General features: G+C 44.8%; 1 protein-coding gene across 2 annotated transcripts in view; it reads right to left on the reverse strand.

The window, feature by feature from the left end:
* WRN (WRN RecQ like helicase) overlaps positions 1-23,370 on the reverse strand; it is a gene marked incomplete in the record, with an annotated part of 240,253 nt that overhangs the window by 84,657 nt on the left and 132,226 nt on the right. For both annotated transcript variants that reach the window (XM_056569404.1, XM_056569396.1), the window contains 1 exon segment: positions 2,936-3,123. In XM_056569404.1, the coding sequence (XP_056425379.1) occupies positions 2,936-3,123 (188 nt within the window).

A 23,370-nucleotide genomic window follows, 5' to 3' on the forward strand; every position in this document is an offset into this window, starting at 1 on the left:
TTATTATGTCGCATCCTGTTTGTCGCACGTGGGTTTTGTTGGTTTTGGTTTCCAACTCCTCTGAGCTGTCGGGAAAAAATCCAATTCAACAAATTCGGGTTGGAAACCTTAATAAATACGTGGGAAAGCTCAGAAATGTCGGGTAACGCCCCTTTTTCGGGTTTGGGAGAATCCACATCGGGTCCGTCGGGAAAAAATGTCGCATCGTGTCGCAGACTGGCGCAGGATGTCTGCGACATGGCGCAGACAAAGATGCGACAAAAAAACCCGACAAAAGAGGTCGGGTTTAGAATAGTAAATGAGGGCCAAAATGTACGGCAAACTCAAAAGAATTATTTTGTGTGTGGGGAAATTAAAAAGAAAACAGGGTTTTGTTTTCACACTGTACACTTTAAGGTAATAATGACATGTTTCCTTTATTCTGTGGGTCAATACGATTAAAATAATATCCGTAATTACATACTTTTCTATTATTGTACCACTTTTAAAAAACACAAAAAATGTTTTCAAAAAATAAGTATGTTTAAAAATGCCCTATTTTGACCACATATAACTTTCAAATGTTTCCGTATACGGGGCAGTATGAGGGCTCTTTTTCTTTTTTTGGGGGCATATGTGACAATTTAATCGCACTTTATTTCTGTTTTCATTATATTTTCATAGTTCGTACATTACGCACGCGGCGATACCGAATATGTTTATTATTTTATTTTACGCTTTTTAGAAATAAAATTGAAAAAAAACGGGCGATTAAAAATTTTTATTGGGGAGGGGATTTTTCACATTATTATTATAATTTTTTTTTTAAATACAATTTTTATGTCCCCGTAGAGGACTATTTATAGCAATCATTAGATTGTTAATACTGTTCAGTGCTATGCATGTTCGGCCGTTATCCTCCTCGTTTGGGCAGCAAGCTTGGTTGATGGGCAACGCTCTATGAGCACGCCAACAACCTGGCTGCTGCCTCCCCAAGCCTGCTCTCAGCCGGGCCAAGTGAAGAAGAAGCAACCGTGACAGCAGTATGCAACTAAAGCGCCACCCGTGCACCAAGCCTGTTGCCAGAATAAGAATCATAACAGATGAAAGGGACCACGGATCTAGGATAGGTAATCATCAGTGTCATCCGCACTACACGATTGTCCCAACAGGTTAGTGCAGGTGACACTGATGACAGATACCCTTTAACATCTTACTTCCAAGTGCACATCTTCAGCCAATCTTCAGTACTTGCTAAAGATCTTAAGATAGTATTAAAATTTGGGATTCGCTAACCCAATAAGTTAGTAAACTTGGGTCTTTATGCCTAAACAGAAATTTTATTTAAAAAAAATAAAATAAAAAATCAGTTGTTACCTATCGTGGAGGGGAAAAAATCAAGAGCACTGTTCACACTGGACTCAGAACAAGGAACACACAAGACACCCCCACTACAAGCATGGAAGGACATCAATACCAAAGCCAAAGAAATGAAGATCCTAAAAACAAGCAAACATGGGTACAGGCACAAGACTCACTCACTCCTGGATAGATAGATGAGCCCAACTGGATTCTACCCTAGGAGTTGCAGGATCAAACAAGGTCAAAACAAGACTGACAAAACGCAGTGTGAATACAGAATAAGGCAACATAAAGCAAATGCAAAACGAACATACACAAATACGAATACCCGACAAACGTACTAAAACAAAGCAGGCTAAAATCTATACGTCAAACAGGACAGATAACCATGGTTAAAACTCAATTATCGGCCGATAATCCAGATTTTGGGCATTATTGGTATCGGCAATTTCGGCAATTACCTTGCCGATAAGACGATAATGCCCCCCGCGGCGCGAACGCCCCCCCCCGCGTCGCACCCCCAACCACACCGCCCCCATTGCCTCCCCATCCCTGGTTTTATAATTACCTGTTCCCGGGGTCCACGCTACTTCTGGCTCCTGCTGCGTCCTGCGTTACGCTGTGCGCAATGACGAGTGACGTGACGTCACCGTCAGTGCGCACAGTGACAGCTCAGGAGGACGCCACCGGAGCCAGATGTAGAGTGGACCCCAGGAACAGGTAATTATAAAACTGGGGATGGGGGAGGCAATGGGGCCGGGGCAGGGCGGTGCGGTGGGGGGTGCAACGCGGCGCGGGTCGGTAGGTAGCGTGGAGCGGTGCTGTGGGGGGTGGGGGTACGCGCTCGCAGTGGCGGTGATAGGACTCAGGACCCCCGGACAGGCAGGGGGAGAGCAGCGGGTGGCGGCGGCGGTCTATGGCACCGCAAAAGCCGCTGCAGTTCATTGATTAAAGCGCTACTTTAACTTCGGTGGAAAACAATTTATTTTTTTATTTTTTTTTTATTAACTGGTGCCAGAAAGTAAAACAGATTTATAAATCTAAAAATCTTAATCCTTCCAGTACTTATCAACTGCTGTATGCTCCACAGGAAGTTTCTTTCTTTTTGAATAGCTTTTCTGTCTGACCACAGTGCTCTCTGCTTACACCTCTGTTAATGTGAGGAACTGTCCAGAGCAGGAGAGGTTTGCTATGGGGATTTGCTCATGCTCTGGACAGTTCCTGACATGGAAAGAGGTGTCAGCAGAGAGCACTGTGCTCAGACAGAAAAAACTTTTAAAAAGAAAAGAACTTCCTGTGGAGCATACAGCAGCTGATAAGTACTGGAAGGATTGAGATTTTAGAGATTTTTTAATTGAAGTAATTCACAAATCTGTTTAACTTTCTGGCACCAGTTGATTAAAAAAATGGTTTTCCACAGGGGTACTTCTTATGGAAACACAAGTCAGGGAGCCATTGTCATATTACCTGCAGCTGCTTAGAAGCAGTAGCCTTAGATAAGAACAAGCATCACAAAATGCTAAATCAATGATTCTAGATGACCAATAATTATTTAAAGCCCTTTAAGCTCCATGTTATATACGGTAGGTCTTACCCTTGTTTCTTAATGAGAAATGGTTGAAGATCTCGAGATATATTTGACGTCTTCCGTGCTACTTCTAAGTACAAGTTTGGACGATCAAAGCTAGTACAGGTGATCTGTGGGTCATGTAGGTGTAAGGATGCCAGAATATCTTCACGTACTGAGGGGCTTGCAGTTGCTGTCAAAGCTATCACCGGTACCTAGATGTATCAGACGAAAAAATTATTTTATACATACCAAATGTGACATTATTAAATGAATAAAGATCTGTAATACTGTAAAGAAGGTGAATAATTGAAGCATGTAAAGCTTATTATAAGTTACAATAAGGTAAGTCATACACATCATAAAATCTTATTGCAATCTTCTGCCACATAGTAGGTGTAAATTATTTTTGTAAGCAACCTTGTTTGAAAACATATTGAAGAACATTATATACTTAATTTAACCTCTTGGTAAAAAAGGCTGCCATCTCCGTGAAACAAGTGTGGGGTCTTGATGGAATGTGATGGCAGTCAATGGCTTGAAGAAAGCCTCATGTCTGCCGTACCTTTAAAGCCTGTTGTCTGAGCCAGGCTGAGTCTAGGAGCCAGCAATAAAACAAAGGTTTGGACCAGGATGCTGCACATCACTTAACATTGCATCACGCAACGTAACATTACATCATATGATCAGTCATTACTGTCCCCTCATCTTTCTCTGTGTCACAGCCATAAGTGTCCCCTGATGTCTCCCTGTGTCACAGTCATCAGTGGCCCCTCATCCCACAAAAAAAAAAAAAAAAAAGGTTACAGTGGTGGATTTCTTCAGGTGGCGTTCCGATGTTACATCAGCCATTTCGGCTGATTTCACCCCACTTTGAAAACTGCATCCCTCAGTATTTAAAATGGTATTTAGAAAGTTTGTTAAAAGGAGTTTTTAGGAAAGGCTTAGAAATAAAATGCACCTTTTGGATTTTAGGGGCCACCTATTTTAAGGATTTCTTCAGGTACCAATATAGGTGATAAAATATAAGAAATACCACCCCCCCCCCCCCCCCCCCTCCTCTGGGGCACTTTCCACAAGGCTGCTTTGCTTTCCAGCAACTGTTTAGACTCATTGGTGAGGTAGACTACGGGGAAGGAGCAACTATATGGGCAGGGAAGCATTACATAGGTGTAAAACCACAGACTGAGTTATAGACTGCGGCAGGAAAAGGGCCTAAGAAATGTGGGCTCAGAGGCAGAGCGATCAGGAAGAGAATTCTGGTCGGAACAGAGATTTGGGTTGCTGGGCTGAGAACCCATGCGGCAGGAAAGCTCAGGTTGATCAGTAGGGAAGAGGTGAATACAAACCACGCAGAAGTGGCAGGGGACAGAGGTAAGAGCCACCTTCCAGTCAACTGGAAGCTTCAGATCTGGAGTTACACATTTTAAGCTAATTGATCAAGTAGAAAAAGAGGGCATTGTTAGGAAGAAATCAGCACCCAAGGCAGCAGCGCACAGATCTGGCAGAGCAAGAATGCTTATCCTGTACCAGCTTAAGACCCTGCTGCACTGCACCAAGCTTTGAGGGTGAGGCAGACAGGGATAGGTGGGGGAACAGGACCCAGAGTTCCTCCAGATTGGTGGCCGTTGGCGACTAGGGTACAACGGCACACTCTATTATGCATGGCGTCCCATTTCGCATATAGGAGAGCAGGAAGGCCTTGCAATCCCTGTTGCCCTAGGAACTGGTAGGGAAGAAAAAAGCTAAAATAAAGAGATGTAAAATAAAAAAGACGACCATGTCTAGAGAACTCCAGACTTGTGTCTGCTTCCTACTGACCCTAAGCTAACAACTGATTGGCTTAGTGTGTGGGGGGGGGGGTAATTTAACCTACTTTTTTCTGACATGTGAACTTCCAAGTGGCAGCAGCCTATACGCATGGTTTCTGTGTCCCCCAATGAAATGTTATTTTTGTGTGTAGTTGTTATCCAAAGATAGAAAAACAGAGCTAGTTTCTTTCAAAAACAGTACCAACTCTGTCCTCAGGCTGTGTGTGCGCCATTGCAGTTCAGTTCCATTAAAGTGAATGGAGACAAGTTGTAATACCACACACAATCCGAGGACAGGGGTGATACTAATTTTGGAAGAAATTAGCTCTGTTTTTCTATTTCCGGATAACCCAGTTAAAACGGCTTTATCGGCAAAATTCCGGGGCTCAGAATGGAAGGAGAGCCATTTGATTTTTGGAATGCACATTTTATCTTTGATGCTATGAAGTAGTTTGCCAGTTTTCTGGTGACAGCTCCTGAACTGATAAATAGTGTCCTTTCTTACCCACATTTTTCCACACACTGCACCTATTTTTGAACCTACCCTTTTCTGCAGTTTGGTACAGTGTTGCCCCTTTCAGAGGATGTGCGTGGGCCCCAAAACATTATGGTCTTGAGACTAAAGGAATGTTCCCTTCTGGATTGCACATAAACACCATACTATTCCATATGTGCCCAAGCCAGCTCTTTGTACCACATCTTTGTTTTCCACAGGGCACTATACAGCTTCAGCATTTAATTAAAATGTAATTTAATTTGTGTCATTATAATATGAAAAAAATCACTTTATTTTTCCATTGATGTAGCTGTATGAGGGTTTGTGTTTTACATAACTAGTTGTAGTGTTTATTGGCACCATTGTGGGGAACATGTTACTGTTTGATAATATTTTTACCCCATTTTCTGGAAGGCGAGGTTGCCACAAAACAGCAATACTGTCAATACTCTTTCTTTTCTTTACTAGTACTGCAAAGTATTACTTCTGTCGGTTTCACTCACATTCCAAGAGGGCCAATGTGAAGTCCCTCACTCTCATCCCCTAAAGTGGTCCTCTGAAATAAAATGTAAAAAAAATTAAATCACTTGGTGCCAGAAAGTTATACAGATGTATGTATTAACTCTATTTAAAAAATCTTAAGCCTTCCAATACTTATCAGCTGCTGTGTCAGGAACTGCCCGAAGCAAAGAGGTTTGTTATGGGCATTTGCTCCTCTGGATAGTTCCTAACATGGACAGAGGTGTCAGCAGAGAGCACTGTGGTCAGGCTGGAAAGAACTGCACAACTTCCTCTGTAGTACAGAGCAGCTGATAAGTACTGGAAAAATAAGATTTTTAAAAAGAAGTAATTTAGAAATCTTTCTGGCACCAGTTGATTTAAATAAAATTTTTACCTGCGGAGTATCCCTTTAGCTGCAGAACTTTTCTTTAATGGCAGCTGATAAAAGAAGCTAAGGCTGGGTTCACACCATGTTTTGTACTTACGGTTCCCGTATACGGCTGGGAGGAGGGGGCGGGGCTTATCGCAGCCGACCACGTTTTTGCCTGCGGTCGGGAAACCGCATGCGGTCGGGAAACCGCATACGGCCGAAAACGCAGCCAACCGGAGGCTGCGGTTCACTCCGGTCGGCTCATAGACATGCTTTAAATGCGGTTCCCCTATACGGCTGAGTGCGGGTGCTGCGATTAAGCCCCGCCCCCTCCTCCAGCCGTATACGGAAACCGTAAGTACAAAACATGGTGTGAACCCAGCCTAACTCTGATCCAAGACATTGCAGCGGAAAACAAAATATATCAATGTGTTGAGGCCATCCATTAGCACAAAATATAAAATTTTAAAAACTGTACATTTAGCAGTTTTTGGAGTCATTTCTTCTCTGGCCAAATCTGAAAGGTCACTAGAATAGTGGGTATGACCTTGAGGGAATAAATCTTAAAGGGGATTTGTCAGCTTTTTTTTTGCTGCAGACACTGTATAGTAGTTAGGGTATAGAAATAAACTGTGCTTTTCCTGGAGCTCATGGAGGTTGCCTTTTTATTTTTCAGCCAAATGTGAAGGGGTTGGTGCTGAACTGCTCAAGTGCCAGAGCATGGGTGCCTTCTCACTCACCCCTCAACTCCCAGCCCCTACCTGATTGGCATACAGAGCCCTGTACACGAGCAAATAAAGCTGCCAGATTCCCTTTAACCTCTTAAGAACAATGGACGTAAATGTACATGCTGATGCACTGGTACTTAACATACCAGGATGTACATTTACGTCCTGTACATCTCACTTCATGCACAGCAGGTCCCAGCTGCTATCAGCAGTCGGGGACCTGCCGGCAATGGTGGACATCAGCGATCGCACTGATGTCCGCTATTAACACCTCAGATGCTGTGATCAATATTATTCATGGCAGTTCCAAAGGCTGATCTGATCACCCACAGCATGATCGTGGGTCTCAGATCAGCCAAGATGACAAAAGGAGGTCTTCTTACCAGTCTTCAGCCACCCTCACAAGGTCTTCTTCTCTGATTTACTTTCTAGCAGACCAGAAAAGTAGATCACCGATAATACTGATCAGTAGCACTGAACAGTAATAGCAATCCAATAATTGGGGACATAAAAAGTTCAAAATAAAAGGTTACAAAATTTTAAAAGAAAATGTGAAAAAGCACCTCCCCAATAAAAATTTTAATCACCCCGTTTTTTCACCCCAAAAAGTGTTAAAAAAAAGATAATTAATAAACATATTTGATATCAACGCATGTGTAAATATTTGAACTTTCTAAATATAATGATCCCATACAGCAAACAAATAAAAGTTGAAAATTGCTCAAAATCCATGTACGGAAAAATGTGAACATTATAGGGAGGTCAGAAGAGGGCAATTTTAAACATCCTTTATTTTTATTTTTTTTTACAAAATAAGTTTTTGGGTATCATTTTAATTGTATTGACCGACAGAAGAAAGAAAACATGTAATTTTCCCCGTAAAGTGTACAGTGTGCAAACGAAACCTGAAAATTTTTGTTTACTTTTTAATTTCTTCACACAAATTATATATTTTTTGTTTCGCCATAAATTTTATGGTAAAACGAGTGATGTCATTACAAAGTACAATTGGCTGAACAAAGAACAAGCCTATGGTTCTGTAGATGTAAATATTAGGAAAAAATATTAGGCTTAGGGGATTAAGCCTAATTTATTAAGTTGATAATGGGGACGAAAGAAGGTAAGTCTGTATTAGTTTGTAGCAGGAGTAAAGTTTTTATCCAAAAATATTGAAGATATCGTCACACATACACATCATACATTGCTCTACTACTTCTCAGCAAAATTTTACAAAAACTAATATGAGGTTCCTGGTTCATAATTTTTTAAACTTTATAAACAGACTTTGGATCTTTAACTGGTGTAGCGCTGTATAGAGACCACATGACCCAGTAGCATCACTACTGCAGCAACAATGGCCACCAGAAAGTATTACAGAAATGACCGCACAGTCTCACCTTTCCATATGTTCCTAGCCGGTCATGTGGATGTATGGCTATGCCTTTTTTCTAAATTTGTGGTACATTTATGTAGTGTGTTCCTGCCACCATCCATGTGTTTTCACCCTAAAAAAGGAGACTGTATAAGGGTACAGTCCCACATATCGCTTACGCAGTGTATTTCATGCTGCGCAAAATCATCTGTAGCAGAAGGAAATACACTGCGTATTCTCAGATGATCATACACACAGGGCTAGCGGGCGGCAGCTACCCCGTGTGTATGAACATCTGAGAATACGTTGCGTAATTCCCACTGCTGCCAATGATTTTGCACAGAGTGAAATACACTGCGTAAGCGGTACGTGGTACTGTACCCTACGGGTGAAAACATATGATCAGATTACACGGCAGTTTCACTACAGTAGTTTCTACAGTGAAGGAAAATATTTGATCCCAGGTGATTTTGTATGTTTGCATACAGAGAAAGAAAAGATCAGTCTATAAATTGTAATGGTAGGTTGTAATGATATATTGATCGCTATATCTACACTCATATGCTTTTGCTAAATGCTATATGCTATTGCTAAAATATTGCAGAAGAACTTTGTTTTCCTTAATTCAAAACATTTCAGCTTGCTCTTTGCCTGTAATTAAGATGAGAACCTTGGAATGGAGTCTGAAGATACAAGAAGTTAGGAGTTGAAGTCTAAACATTGGGCTTTTGTGGAAGGATGGAAAACCTCAAGATAGAGAAGTTGCAACATAAGTTACCTATGCTATGCCATGATCAAATGACCAATCAGCATATAAAACGATGATTTGATGCGATAGTTTTTACCCTCCCTTTTTGTCAATTGTAAAAACGAATGTGATTTTGGGAGTCAGTGCTGAGAAAGGGATTTATACCAGCATTGTCTGGTGGGAATTTGCTGGAATTTCGACACTCAGCAAAATAACACAGCGGTAGTCACTCACAGTTTAAGGCCTCACCTTAAGGCATCCTTGACAGGTTCCCTTGAGACAGAATAACAAAATCTATTTCAAATAAGCATTTTTCTGATTTTATCCCCTATCAAATCAGAAAGATTTCTGGCTCCCAGGTATCTTTTATCTAGATAACTAGTAGCGATTAGGAACACTTTATTAGGGAGTGCTCCTAATCTCTGCTATTGACCTGTATAAAAGACCCCTGTTCACAGAAGGTACCACTGAATCAGATACAAAACTCTCCACCAGGACCAAGACCAAAAGCTGTCCAAGGATGTCAGGGACAAGATTGTAGACCTACACAAAGCTGGAATGAGCTTCAAGACCATCTGTCAATCTCCCTTGGTCAGGAGCTTCATGTAAGAACTAAACTTGTGGAGTTTAAATGACCATGGAAATGGTGAGGAATCAGCCCAAAACTACACAGGAGGATCTTCTCAATGATATAAGGCAGCTGGGACCACGGTTACCAAGGAAAAAATTGGTAACACGCTATGCCGTGAAGGGCTGAAATCATTCAGGGCTCTCGAGGGGGGGGGGGGGGAAGACGGTTTTCTGACCATCACCGCCCTCTCCTGCTACGTGTGTGTTCTGCTCCTGCAACGTGTGTCCAATGCTGCCTGCTCCCGCAAACATTCTTTGCTAGTAATGGTGGCCATGTGGTTTCTCTACTAAGCAGAGAATTACTACTAAGCCCAAAAGTTTGTCAACGAGTCCGATGGGACGCAAGGGATCCCAATCCAAATGCAGTCCTCTACCACAAGGTCTTCCTGCACAAGAAAGCACATGTAAAGGCCTATCTGAAGTTTGCCATTGAACATCTAAATAAATTCTTTGCCAGTGGACAAATGTACAACACAGCAGGTGATAAAAATCACAGAAAAAAGGCCACACATATTGGTAACTCGAACAGGGGCAGGTTAGGCCCCTTTTTCCATTATGATGCAGATCAGCAACAATGCTATTTGAGGAAAGGTCACACAGGTAAAAAAAATACTGATGATCAATCACTCACACGCCTACTATTCAGGGGGGTAGTTGCTTAGTTTTCTAGTTACACACAGATAACGCAAACACAGGGTGCCAGTAACATGATAGCATGTAGTGCACCATGCTGGCTCACAACCTTTTAGTATACTATTTGATCAGACAGGCTGCCCAGCATCTTTTATGTGCACCCCACAACGCACTGACACCCCAGGCTCCCCCCTCACATCACAAGGCCAGACCAAATCATCTATACATATAAAACTCAACGTGTATGTATGTATGTGTGTGTGTATGTTCCAGCATCAAGTCCAAACGGCTAAAGATATTAACATGAAACTTGGCACACGTTACTTACCGTATATACTCGAGTATAGGCCGAGTTTTTCAGCACGATTTTTCGTGCTGAAAACACCCCCCTCGGCTTATACTCGAGTGAACTCCCCCACCCGCAGTGGTCTTCAACCTACGGACCTCCAGAGGTTTCAAAACTACAACTCACAGCAAGCCCGGGCAGCCATCGGCTGTCCGGGCTTGCTGGGAGTTGTAGTTTTGAAACCTCCGGAGGTCCGCAGGTTGAAGACCACTGCGGCCTTCAACATCATCCAGCCCCCTCTCACCCCCTTTAGTTCTGAGTACTCACCTCCGCTCGGCGCTGGTCCGGTCCTGCAGGGCTGTCCGGTGGGGAGGTGGTCCGGTGGGATAGTGGTTCCGGGCTGCTATCTTCACCGGGGAGGCCTCTTCTAAGCGCTTCGGGCCCGGCCTCAGAATAGTCACGTTGCCGTGACAACGACGCAGAGGTGCGTTCATTGCCAACGTACTACTGCGTCATTGTCAAGGCAACGCCTCTATTCCGGGCCGGAAGCGCGGAGAAGAGGCGCCCCCGGTGAAGATAGCAGCCCGGACCACCTCCTCACCGGACCACCTCCTCACCGGACAGCCCTGCAGGACCGGACCAGCACCGAGCGGAGGTGAGTACTCAGAACTAAAGGGGGTGAGAGGGGGGCTGGATGATGTTGAAGGCCGCAGTGGTCTTCAACCTGCGGACCTCCGGAGGTTTCAAAACTACAACTCCCAGCAAGCCCGGACAGCCGATGGCTGCCCGGGCTTGCTGGGAGTTGTAGTTTTGAAACCTCTGGAGGTCCGCAGGTTGAAGACCACTGAGGGCGAATGATGAGAAGAGGATGATGAAGGGGGGGTGTGGGGATGATGAAGGGGGGTGGGGATGATGAAGGGGGGGGTGTGGGATGATAAGGGGATGATGAAGGGGGGATGTGTGGGATGATAAGGGGATGATGAAGGGGGGATGTGCGGGATGATAAGGGGATGATGAAGGGGGGATGTGTGGGATGATGACAAGGGGATGATGAAGGGGGGATGTGCGGGATGATAAGGGGATGATGAAGGGGGGATGTGTGGGATGACAAGGGGATGATGAAGGGGGGATGTGTGGGATGATAAGGGGATGATGAAGGGGGGGATGTGTGGGATGATGACAAGGGGATGATGAAGGGGGGATGTGTGGGATGATAAGGGGATGATGAAGGGGGGATGTGTGGGATGATGACAAGGGGATGATGATGAGGATGTTAATGACGGGTCTGGATGATGACAGGGGGGATGAGGTATTTCCCACCCTAGGCTTATACTCGAGTCAATAACTTTTCCTGGGATTTTGGGTTGAAATTAGGGGTCTCGGCTTATACTCGGGTCGGCTTATACTCGAGTATATACGGTATATGTCAACAACAAACATAGGATAGGTGATTTAACCCTTACTCACCCCCATTTGCCAGGGGCGGGGTTTATGTTTAAAGTCCCATACAAGTCAATGGGAAATATATGTTACTGCATAACTTCCCAACGGCTGGAGATATTTCGATAATCCTTGGTCACATGTTACTTATATGTCCACTTAAAATATAAGATAGTTAATTTAACCCTTAACTACCCCCATTTGTTGGGGTTTTTGTTTAAAATCCCATGCAAATCAATGGGAAATGTATGTTCCCACATAACTTCCGTTCGGCTGAAGATATTTTAATACCTGGTACACATATTACCGGTTGGGATAGGAGGTCGGGATAGGAGGAGGTCGGGATAGGAGGAGGTCGGGATAGGAGGAGGTCGGCATAGGAGGAGGTCGGCATAGGAGGAGGTCGGCATAGGAGGAGGTCGGCATAGGAGGAGGTCGGCATAGGAGGAGGTCGGCATAGGAGGAGGTCGGCATAGGAGGAGGTCGGCATAGGAGGAGGTCGGCATAGGAGGAGGTCGGCATAGGAGGAGGTCGGCATAGGAGGAGGTCGGCATAGGAGGAGGTCGGCATAGGAGGAGGTCGGCATAGGAGGAGGTCGGCATAGGAGGAGGTCGGCATAGGAGGAGGTCGGCATAGGAGGAGGTCGGCATAGGAGGAGGTCGGCATAGGAGGAGGTCGGCATAGGAGGAGGTCGGCATAGGAGGAGGTCGGCATAGGAGGAGGTCGGCATAGGAGGAGGTCGGCATAGGAGGTCGGGATATGGGGTTGGGATATGACAACAATATATGAGGAATGGATATGAAGTCAAGAGCTTCCTCCTTTGTTTATTTTCCTCCACAACAAGGATTAGGAAGGAAAAACCAGGCAATGCCGGGTATTAAGCTAGTTATATATATATATATATAAATAATATACATATACACACACACACACGCACATACAGTTGCAATCTTTTATATTTTGGCCAAAATATCATAATACCTAATATTTATCATTTATCATATGGAATATACACTGCTCAAAAAAATAAAGGGACCACTTAACCCCTTAAGGACACATGACGTTCTCATACGTCTCCATTTCCGAGTCCTTAAGGACACATGACGTATGAGAACATCATGTGTTTTACCGGTCCCCCGCAACCATCTGGAGCGGAGCCGGTCCCCGATGCCTGCTGAAATCGTTCAGCAGGCATCGGGGCATATCGCCCAGGGGGGTCATTATGACCCCCCATGTCGGCGATGGCCGCAGATCGCTGGACAATTCAGTCCAGCGATCAGCGGCGGATTCCGGGTCAATCGGGTCTCCAGTGACCCGGAATTATTGGCTGATCGGGGCCGTCAGAGACGGCCCCGAACAGCCAGAGGCAGCAGGGGTGAGGTGGCACTGGTGCCACCTCACGATCGCCCTGATTCGTCGGCCGACCAATCAGGGCGCCTGCTGCGGGTGTCACTCCCGCAACCCGCTCCGCCCCTCTTCCGGAGGACGTGAGCGGGTGCGGGACGTGCACCCCGGGTGCTGGGGACCCCGATCCCCAGCGCCCCTGTTGGGATCGGGGCCCCAGGAGCAGCGGCGGCGGCGGAGACGACGAGGGACTGACCTGTGCGGCGAGGATCGTTGGAGGTGAGTGACAGCCTCCTGCTGTTGCTTAGCAACAGTTCCCAGCATGCAAAAAGGGCATGCTGGGAGCTGTAGTTATGCAACAGCAGGAGGCAGACCACCACAACTCCCAGCATGCCCTTATGGGCATGCTGTGACTTGTAGTTTTGCAACAGCTGGAGGCACATTCTTTCTATGGAAAAGTGTACCTTCAGCTGTTGTGTAACTACAACTCCCAGCTTGCACAATCAGCTAAAGTGCATGCTGGGAGTTGTAGTGGTGCATCTGGTGGTTGCATAACTACAACTCCCAGCATGCCTGTTGGCTGTCGGTGACTGCTGAGAGTTGTAGTTTTGCAACAGCTGAAGGCACACTGAGTTAAGTAGCAAACCAGCGTGTCTCCAGCTGTTGCATAACTACAATCCCCAGCATCCCCAGCCAAAGTAGTATGCCTCCAGCTGTTGCATAACTACAACACCCAGCATGCCCTTCCGCTGTCCGTACATGCTGGGGGTTGTAGCTTTTGCAACAGCTGAAGGCACACTGGTTGCAAAACACTGAGTTTGTTACCAAACTCGGTGTTTCACAACCAGTGTGCCTCCAGCTGTTGCAAAACTACAACTCCCAGCATGCACTGATAGACCGTACATGCTGGGAGTTGTAGTTTTGCAACAGCTGGATGTTCCCCCCCCCAATGTGAACGTACAGGGTACACTCACATGGGCGGAGGATTACAGTAAGTATCCGGCTGCAAGTTTGAGGTGCGGCAAAATTTCTGCCGCAGCTCAAACTGCCAGCGAGAAACTACTGTGAACCCCCCGCCCGTGTGACTGTACCCTAAAAACACTACACTACACTAACACACAATAAAATAAAAAGTAAAAAACACTACATATGCACATACCCCTACACAGCCCCCCTTCCCTCCCCAATAAAAATGAAAAACGTCTGGTACGCCACTGTTTCCAAAACGGAGCTTCCAGCGGTTGCAAAACTACAACTCCCAGCATGCACTGATAGACCGTACATGCTGGGAGTTGTAGTTTTGCAACAGCTGGATTCCCCCCCCCCCCCCCAATGTGAATGTACAGGGTACACTCACATGGGCGGAGGATTACAGTAAGTATCCGGCTGCAAGTTTGAGCTGCGTAAAATTTTCTGCCGTAGCTCAAACTGCCAGCGAGAAACTACTGTGAACCCCCGCCCGTGCGACTGTACCCTAAAAACACTACACTACCACAAAATAAAATAAAAAGTAAAAAACACTACATATACACATACCCCTATACAACCCCCCTCCCCAATAAAAATGAAAAACGTCTGGTACGCCACTGTTTCCAAAACGGAGCCTCCAGCTGTTGCAAAACAACTACTCCCAGTATTGCCAGATAGCCGTTGACTGTCCAGGCATGCTGGGAGTTTTACAACAGCTGGAGGCACCCTGTTTGGGAATCACTGGCGTAGAATACCCCTATGTCCACCCCTATGCAAGTCCCTAATCTAGGCCTCAAATGCGCATGGCGCTCTCACTTTGGAGCCCTGTCGTATTTCAAGGCAACAGTTTAGGGCCACATATGGGGTATCGCCGTACTCGGGAGAAATTGGGCTTCAAATTTTGGGGGGTATTTTCTGCTATTACCCTTTTAAAAATGTAAAATTTTTGGGAAAACAAGCATTTTAGGTAAAAAAAATATATATTTTTTTACATATGCAAAAGTCGTGAAACACCTGTAGGGCATTAAGGTTCACGTTACCCCTTGTTACGTTCCCCGAGGGGTCTAGTTTCCAAAATGGTATGCCATGTGTTTTTTTTTTTGCTGTCCTGGCACCATAGGGGCTTCCTAAATGCGGCATGCCCCCCAAAAACCATTTGTCGCTCCTTCCCTTCTGAGCCCTCTACTGCGCCCGCCGAACAATTAACATAGACATATGAGGTATGTGCTTACTCGAGAGAAATTGGGTTTCAAATACAAGTAAAAATTTTCTCCTTTTTATCCCTTGCAAAAATTCAAAAATTGGGTCTACAAGAACATGCGAGTGTAAAAAAATGAAGATTTTGAATTTTCTCCTTCACTTTGCTACTATTCCTGTGAAACACCTAAAGGGTTAATACACTTACTGAATGTTTTTTTGAATACTTTAGGGGGTGTAGTTTTTATAATGGGGTCTTTTATGGGGTATTTCTAATATGAAGACCCTTCAAATCCACTTCAAAACTGAACTGGTCCCTGAAAAATAGTGAGTTTGAAAATTTTGTGAAAAATTTCAAAATTGCTGCTGAACTTTGAAGCCCTCTGGTGTCTTCCAAAAGTAAAAACTCATAAATTTTATGATGCAAACATAAAGTAGACATATTGTATATGTGAACCCAAAAAAAATATATTTTGAATATCCATTTTCCTTACAAGCAGAGAGCTTCAAAGTTAGAAAAATGCAAAATTTCCATTTTTTTCATCAAATTTTGGGATTTTTCACCAAGAAAGGATGCAAGTTACCATAAAATTTTACCACTAAGTTAAAGTAGAATATGTCACGAAAAAACAATCTCGGAATCAGAATGATAACTAAAAGCATTCCAGAGTTATTAATGTTTAAAGTGACAGTGGTCAGAATTGCAAAAAACGCTCCGGTCCTTAAGGTATAAAATGGCCTGGTCCTTAAGGGGTTAACACAATGTAACTCCAAGTCAATCACACTTCTGTGAAAGCACACTGTCCACTCCAGGAAGCAACACTGATTGACAATCAATTTCACATGCTGTTGTGCAAATGGAACAGACAACAGGTGAAAATTATAGGCAATTAGCAAGAAACCCCCAATAAAGGAGTGGGTCTGCAGTTGGTGACCACACACCACTTCTCAGTTCCTATGCTTCCTGGCTGATGTTTTGGTCACTTTTTAATGCTGGCGGTGCTTTCACTCTAGTGGTAGCATAAGACAGAGTCTACAACTCACACAAGTGGCTCAGGTAGTGCAGCTCATCCAGTATTGCACATCAATTCGAGCTGTGGCAAGAATGCTTGCTGTGTCGGTCAGCGTAGTGTCCAGAGTATGGAGGCGCTACCAGGAGACAGGCCAGTGCAAGGAGGAGCAGGATGAACACTGCCAGAGCCCTGCAAAATGACCTCCAGCAGGCCACAAATGTGCAAGTGTCTACTCAAACAGTCAGAAACAGACTCCGTGAGGATGGTATGCGGGTCCGACATCCACAGGTGGGGGCTGTGCTTACAGCCCAATTCTATGCAGGACGTTTGGCATTTGCCAGAGAACACCAAGATTGGCAAAATTGCCAATGGTGCCCTGTGCTCTTCACAGATGTAAGCAGTTTCACACTGAGCACGTGTGACAGACGTGACAGAGTCTGGAGATGCCGTGGAGAACGTTCTGCTGCCTGCAACATCCTCCAACATGACTGGTTTGCCAGTGGGTCAGTAATGGTGTGGGGTGGCATTTCTTTGGGAAGGCCGCACAGCCCTCCATGTGATTGCCAGAAGAAGCCTGATTGCCATTAAGTACCGAGATGAGATCCTCAGAGCACTTGTGAGACCATATACTGGTGCGGTTGGCCCTGGGTTCCTCATAATGCAAGACAATGCTAGACCTCATGTGGCTGGAGTGTGTCAGCAGTTCCTATGCTATGGAATAGAAATCAAATTGATCAACCCATGGAGGTCTGGATATGGAGTCACACTCAAAATCAAAGTGGAAAACACCACTACAGGCTGATTTGATGTAATGTCCTTAAAACAAGTCAAAATGAGGCTCAGTAGTGTGTGTGGCCTCCACATGCCCGTATGACCTCCCTACAACACCTGGGTATGCTCCTGATGAGGTGGCAGATGGTCTCCAGAGGGATGTCCTCCCAGACCTAGACTAAAGCATCCATCAACTCCTGGATAGTCTGTGGTGCAATGTGGCGTTGGTGGATGGAGCGAGACATGATGTCCCAGATGTGCTCAATCGGATTAAGGTCTGGGGAATGGGCGGGCCAGTCCATAGCATTAATACCTTTATTATCTCGGTACCTAGTGGCAGTCAAGCTACCTCTGGCAAGCACATGGAGGGGTGTGCGGCCCCCCCCAAAGAAATGCCACCCCACACCATTACTGACCCACCGCCAAACCAGTCATGCTGGAGGATGTCACGTGTGTCACATGTGCTCACTGTGAACCTGCTCTCGTCTGTGAAGAGCACAGGGCACCAGTGGCGAATTTGCCAATCTTGGTGTTTTCTGGCAAATGCCAAACATACTGCACGTTGTTGGGCTGAAAGCAAAACCCCCACCTGTGGACGTCGGGCCCTCAGAGTCTGTTTCTGACCGTTTGAGTGGACACATGCACATTTGTGGCATGCCGGAGGTCATTTTACAGGGCTCTTGCAGTGCTCCTCCTTGCATAAAGGCGGAGGTAGCGGTCCTGCTGCTAGATTGTTTCCCTCCTATGGCCTCTTCCACATCTCCTGATGTACTGGCCTGTCTCCTGGTAGTGCCTACATGCTCTGGACACTACGCTGACAGACACAGCAAGCCTTCTTGCCTCAGCTCACATTAATGTGCCATCCTGGATGAGCTGCACTACCTGAGACACTTGTGTGGGTTGTAGATTCCATCTCATGCTACCACTAGAGTGAAAGCACCGCCAGAATTCAAAAGTGACAAAACAGCAGCCAGGAAGCATGGAAACTGAGAAGTGGTCTGTGGTCACCACCTGCAGAACCACTGCTTTATTGGGGGAGACTTGCTAAGTGTCTTGCTAATTGCCTATATTGTGTCTGTTCCATTTGCACAACAGCATGTGAATTTGATTATCAGCTTCCTGAGTGGAAAGTGTGATTGTTTAAGTGTTCCCTTTATTTTTTTGAGCAGTGTGTGTATGTGTGAGTGTATATATATATATATATATATATATATATATATATATATAAATAATCCTCCATATGACAATTATGAGGCATAAGTTATCATTAGATAACTTGGCCAAAATACAGAAGCTCGCAACTTACGTCAAGGGTCCTTGGTCTCTTGCGAGTCCCTCCTACACTGACATTATAGGGGGAAAAAAAAAAATCACAGAAAAAGGAGACAAAAATCACAATTTAATAGTACAAGGGCAGGTTAGGCACCTATTACCATTATTATGCAGAGCCAGATCCAGCAGGAAATTCTTTTATATATGCGTTCCATCTAAAACCAATAGGATACTGCTCCTGCTTGGATTCTGGGTATACTGTCTGTCTATGGTCAAGGGCCCCGTTTGAGGTCCCATTTTTTCGGCACACGTTGCCTCTTCGCAGAACAATCATAATGCTATAGAAGGGAAGGTCACACAGGAGCAAAATACTGACGAACTATCACTCAGAGCAGTTGACAAAACTGCACTGTAACTGCATCACATTGGTTTCCAATCGTAACCAATGGAATAACTTCCTTGCAGCATTGGAAACTGCAATGCAACACAACCTGCTTGTGTGATTTTCACAGAGGACTGCAGCATACTTGCACGTAAATCCATGTCAAATAATCATAATTTTTCTCTCATTCTCTCTGGCTGTGAGCAGAGGGAAAGTACAGACTGTGTGATCCTTTCTTTGGTGTTGGTACTGTGCGGTGGTCATTGTTGCTGTGGTGCTGTGCCTTTGGGGTGTAGTGGCCCACAGCCTAGGGGCTAAAGGTGGCCATACACCTTCAATAGCTTACCACAAACATTCATTTGGCCGACAGCTCTCTCTAAAATTATCTTTCTTAGAAGAGAAAGATTGGGCAGATTTAATCCAACATGGAGCTGGGAGGCCTCAATATACATTAAAGAGTCAGCAGGTTAAGCCAACTTCTGAGACCTTTAGTTGGGCATTAGTGGTGCTGCTTGGTCACCTCTCTTGCTGGTGCTGTTGTTGTAATGCAGCACTACATCTATTTGGCAGGGGCCCACTTTAAAGAGGTCACTGCGAAGGAACAACTGAGTTTATATAGTTTGATCACAATGTGTACTACGATCCTCCGGTTAGTTTTTGTAAAAGTTTGAAGACAAACAGTGGTTTAATGTATAGTATGTGGAACATGGGGGAGATTTATCAAAACCTGTCCAGAGGAAAAGTTGCTGAGTTGCCCATAGTAACCAATAGATTGCTTCTTCCATTTTTCACAGGCCTCTTTAAAAATGAAATAAGCAATCTGATTGGTTGCTATGGGCAACCCAGCAACTTTTTCTCTGGACAGGTTTTGATAAATCTCCCCCCATGTATTTTTGTACATTTTCTGTAAAAATATTTTTTTTACCTGTTACAATGGTTCAAAATCCACATTAGTTATTTAGAAACGTTTGTCTTTTAATAAAATGATTAAAAATATAAATTAAATATATCATTACTAGTAAATACAAGCAAAAAGAAAAATAGCCAGCACAACAACCTAATACACGGGTGCACACTGCTGTGGCAGATACAGAGTATACAAAAAAGAAGATTGCAGCAGCACACATTGGTCAAAAAATTGAGGCTCTTAGCGCACTTTTTTGATCAATCTTCAATCAATCTGCTGCAATCTTCTTTTTTGTATATCATTACTAGTAGATATAAGCATTTGCACCAATCCAAGCAGACTGACCTAATTCTTTTATTTATTGTTTTTAACCTGTTGGGGACGAAGGGTGTATGCATACGCCCTTGCGTCTTGGTACTTAAGGACGAAGGGCGTATCCATACGCCCGTGGGAATTTCGGGGACCGGACCAGGGTGACTGCTGATATCAATCAGCAGGCACCCCGCACAAATGCCTAGGGGGGTCATCATTTGCGCCGATTATGGGTCTATGGTGACCCGGAATGTAAGGGGGATCGCGGTTGTCTAAGACACCCACGATCCCCCTGAAGGGATAGGAGTGAGGTGCCAAGGGTGCCACCCCTCCTATCCCTGCTATTGGTGGTCTAGACGCGACCACCAATAGCAGATCGGGGGCGGGGGGGGGATTTACTTTCATTTTCCCCGTCCTGCCCACCCACAATAGGCGGGGCAGAACGGGGAAAACGAAGAGGACCGGCGCCGAAGATCACTTACCCGTCCAGTGGCAGCGGAGCGACGGTGATCAGCGGGATCCGACAGAAGCCGGTAAGTTGCCTAGCAACATCTGGGGGGGCTACAGTCTGAGACCATTATACAGTGGTCTCTAACCTGTAGCCCTCCAGATGTTGCAAAACTACAACTCCCAGCATGCCCAGACAGCTGTTTGGGCATGCTGGAATATGTAGTTCTAAAAACAGCTGGAGGACTGCAGTTTGAGACCACTACACAGTGGTCTCTAAACTGTATCCCTCCAGATCTTGCAAAACTACAACTCCTAGCATGCCCAAAGAGCTCTTTGCTGTTTGGGCATGCTGGGATTTGTAGTTTTGCAACAAATGTCACAGTTTGGAGATCACTGGGCAGTGGTCTATAAACTGTAGCCCTCCAGATGTTGCAAAACTGCAAATCCCAGCATGCCCAAACAGCAAACAGCTGTCTCGGCATGCTGGGAGTTGTAGTTGCGTACCTCCAGCTATTGCATAACTACATCTGCCAGCATGCCCTTCGGCGATCAGTACATGCTGGGAGTTGTAGTTTTGCAACAGCTGGAGGCACACTGGTAGGAAAATACTGAGTTATGTAACAGAACCTAACTGAAGGTTTTCCAACCAGTGTGCCTCTAGCTGTTGCAAAAGTACAACTCCCAGCATGCACGGTCTGTCAGTACATGCTGGGAGTTGTAGTTTTGCAACAGCTAGAGGCACACTGGTTGGAAATACTGAGTTAGGTAACAGAACCTAACTGAAGGTTTTCCAACCAGTGTGCCTCCAGCTGTTGCAAAAGTACAACTCCTCAGTCAGTACATGCTGGGAGTTGTAGTTTTGAAACAGCCGGAGGTTTGCCCCCATTTTGGAAACTACACCCCTCACGGAACGTGACAAGGGGTATAGTGAGCCTTAACTCCCCACAGGTGTTTGACGAATTTTCATTAAATTTGGATGGGAAAATGAAAAAAAAAAGTTTTCACTAAAATGCTGGTGTTACCCTAAATTTTTCATTTTCACAAGGGAAAATAGGAAAAAAGACCCCCAAAATGTGTAACCCCATTTTTTCTGAGTAAGAAAATGCCCCATATGTGGATGTAAAGTGCTCTGCTGGCGCACTACAATGCTCAGCAGAGAAGGAGCGCCATTGGGATTTTGAAGAGAAAATTTGTCCGGAATTGAAGGCCACGTGTTTTTTACAAAGGCCCCATACTGCCAGAACAATGGACTCCCCCACATGTGACCCCATTTTGGAAACTACACCCCTCATGTAATGTATTAAGGGGTACAGTGAGCATTTACGCCCCACAGGTGTCTGACAGATTTTTGGAACAGTGGTCCGTGAAAATGAAAAATTTAATTTTTCATTTGCACAGCCCACTGTTCTAAAGATCTGTCAAACGCCAGTGGGTGTAAATACTCACTGCACCCCTTATTAAATTCTGTGAGGGGTGTAGTTTCCAAAATGGGATCACATGTGGGGGGGTCCACTGTTCTGGCACCACAGGGGGCTTTGTAAACGCACATCGCCCCTGACTAACATTCCAAATGAATTCGCTTTCCAAAAGCCCAATGGTGCTCCCTCTCTTCTGAGCATTGTAGTGCGCCAGCAGAGCATTTTACGTCCTAATATGGGGTATTTCCATACTCAGAAGAGATGGGGTTACATATTTTGGGGGTCATTTTCTCCCATTACCTTTTGTAAAAATGGTAAATTTGGGGGAAAAACTGCACTTTAGTGAAATTTTTTTTTTTCATTTACACATCCGATTTTAATGAAAAGTCGTCAAACATCTGTGAGGTGTTAATGCTCACTGGACCCCTTGTTACGTGCCTTGAGGGGTGTCGCTTCCAAAATGGTATGCCATGTGGAGGGATTTCTGCTGTTCTGACACCATAGGGGCTTCCTAAAGGTGACATGCCCCCCAAAAACCCTTTCTGCAAAATTCTCTCTCTAAAATCCCATTGTTGCTCCTTCCCTTCTGAGTCCTCTACTGCGCCCATCGAATACTTGACATACACATATGAGGTATTTCCTTAATCGAGAGAAATTGGGTTACAAATTTTGGGGGGCTTTTTCTCCTATTACCACTTGTAAAAATTCAAAAACTGGGTCTACAAGAATGACAATTTTGAATTTTCTCCTTCACTTTGCTGCTATTCCTGTGAAACACCTAAAGGGTTAACAAACTTACTGAATGTCATTTTGGATACTTTGAGGGGTGCAGTTTTTCTAATGGGGTAATTTGTGGGGTATTTCTAATTTGAAGGCCCTTCAAATCCACTTCAAAACTGAACTGGTCCCTGCAAAATTCCGATTTAGAAATTTTGTGAAAAATTGCTGCTGAACTTTGAAGCCCTCTGATGTCCTCCAAAAGTAAAAACATGTCATCTTTATGATCCAAACAAAGTAGACATATTGCATATGTGAATCAATATATAATTTATTGGAATTTGGAATCTATTTTCCTTACAAGCAGAGAGCTTCAAATTTTAGAATTTTTCACCAAGAAACAATGCAAGCATCGACAAAAATGTACCACTACCATAAAGTAGAATATGTCACGAAAAAACAGTCTCAGAATCAAATTTATAAGTAAAAGCATCCCAGCGTTATTAATGCTTAACCTGTTCAGGACGCAGGGCGTATGGATACGCCCTGCATTCCGATTCCTTAAGGACGCACGGCGTATCCCTACGCCCGTGGGAATTCCGGTCCCCACCACTAGCCGGTTGGGGACCGGAGCCGGATGCCTGCTGAAATCATTCAGCAGGTATCCCGGCATATCGCCCAGGGGGGTCATTATG

This window comes from Hyla sarda, chromosome 1 (assembly GCF_029499605.1).
Source record: "Hyla sarda isolate aHylSar1 chromosome 1, aHylSar1.hap1, whole genome shotgun sequence".
In the NCBI taxonomy this organism is placed as follows: Eukaryota; Metazoa; Chordata; class Amphibia; order Anura; family Hylidae; genus Hyla; species Hyla sarda.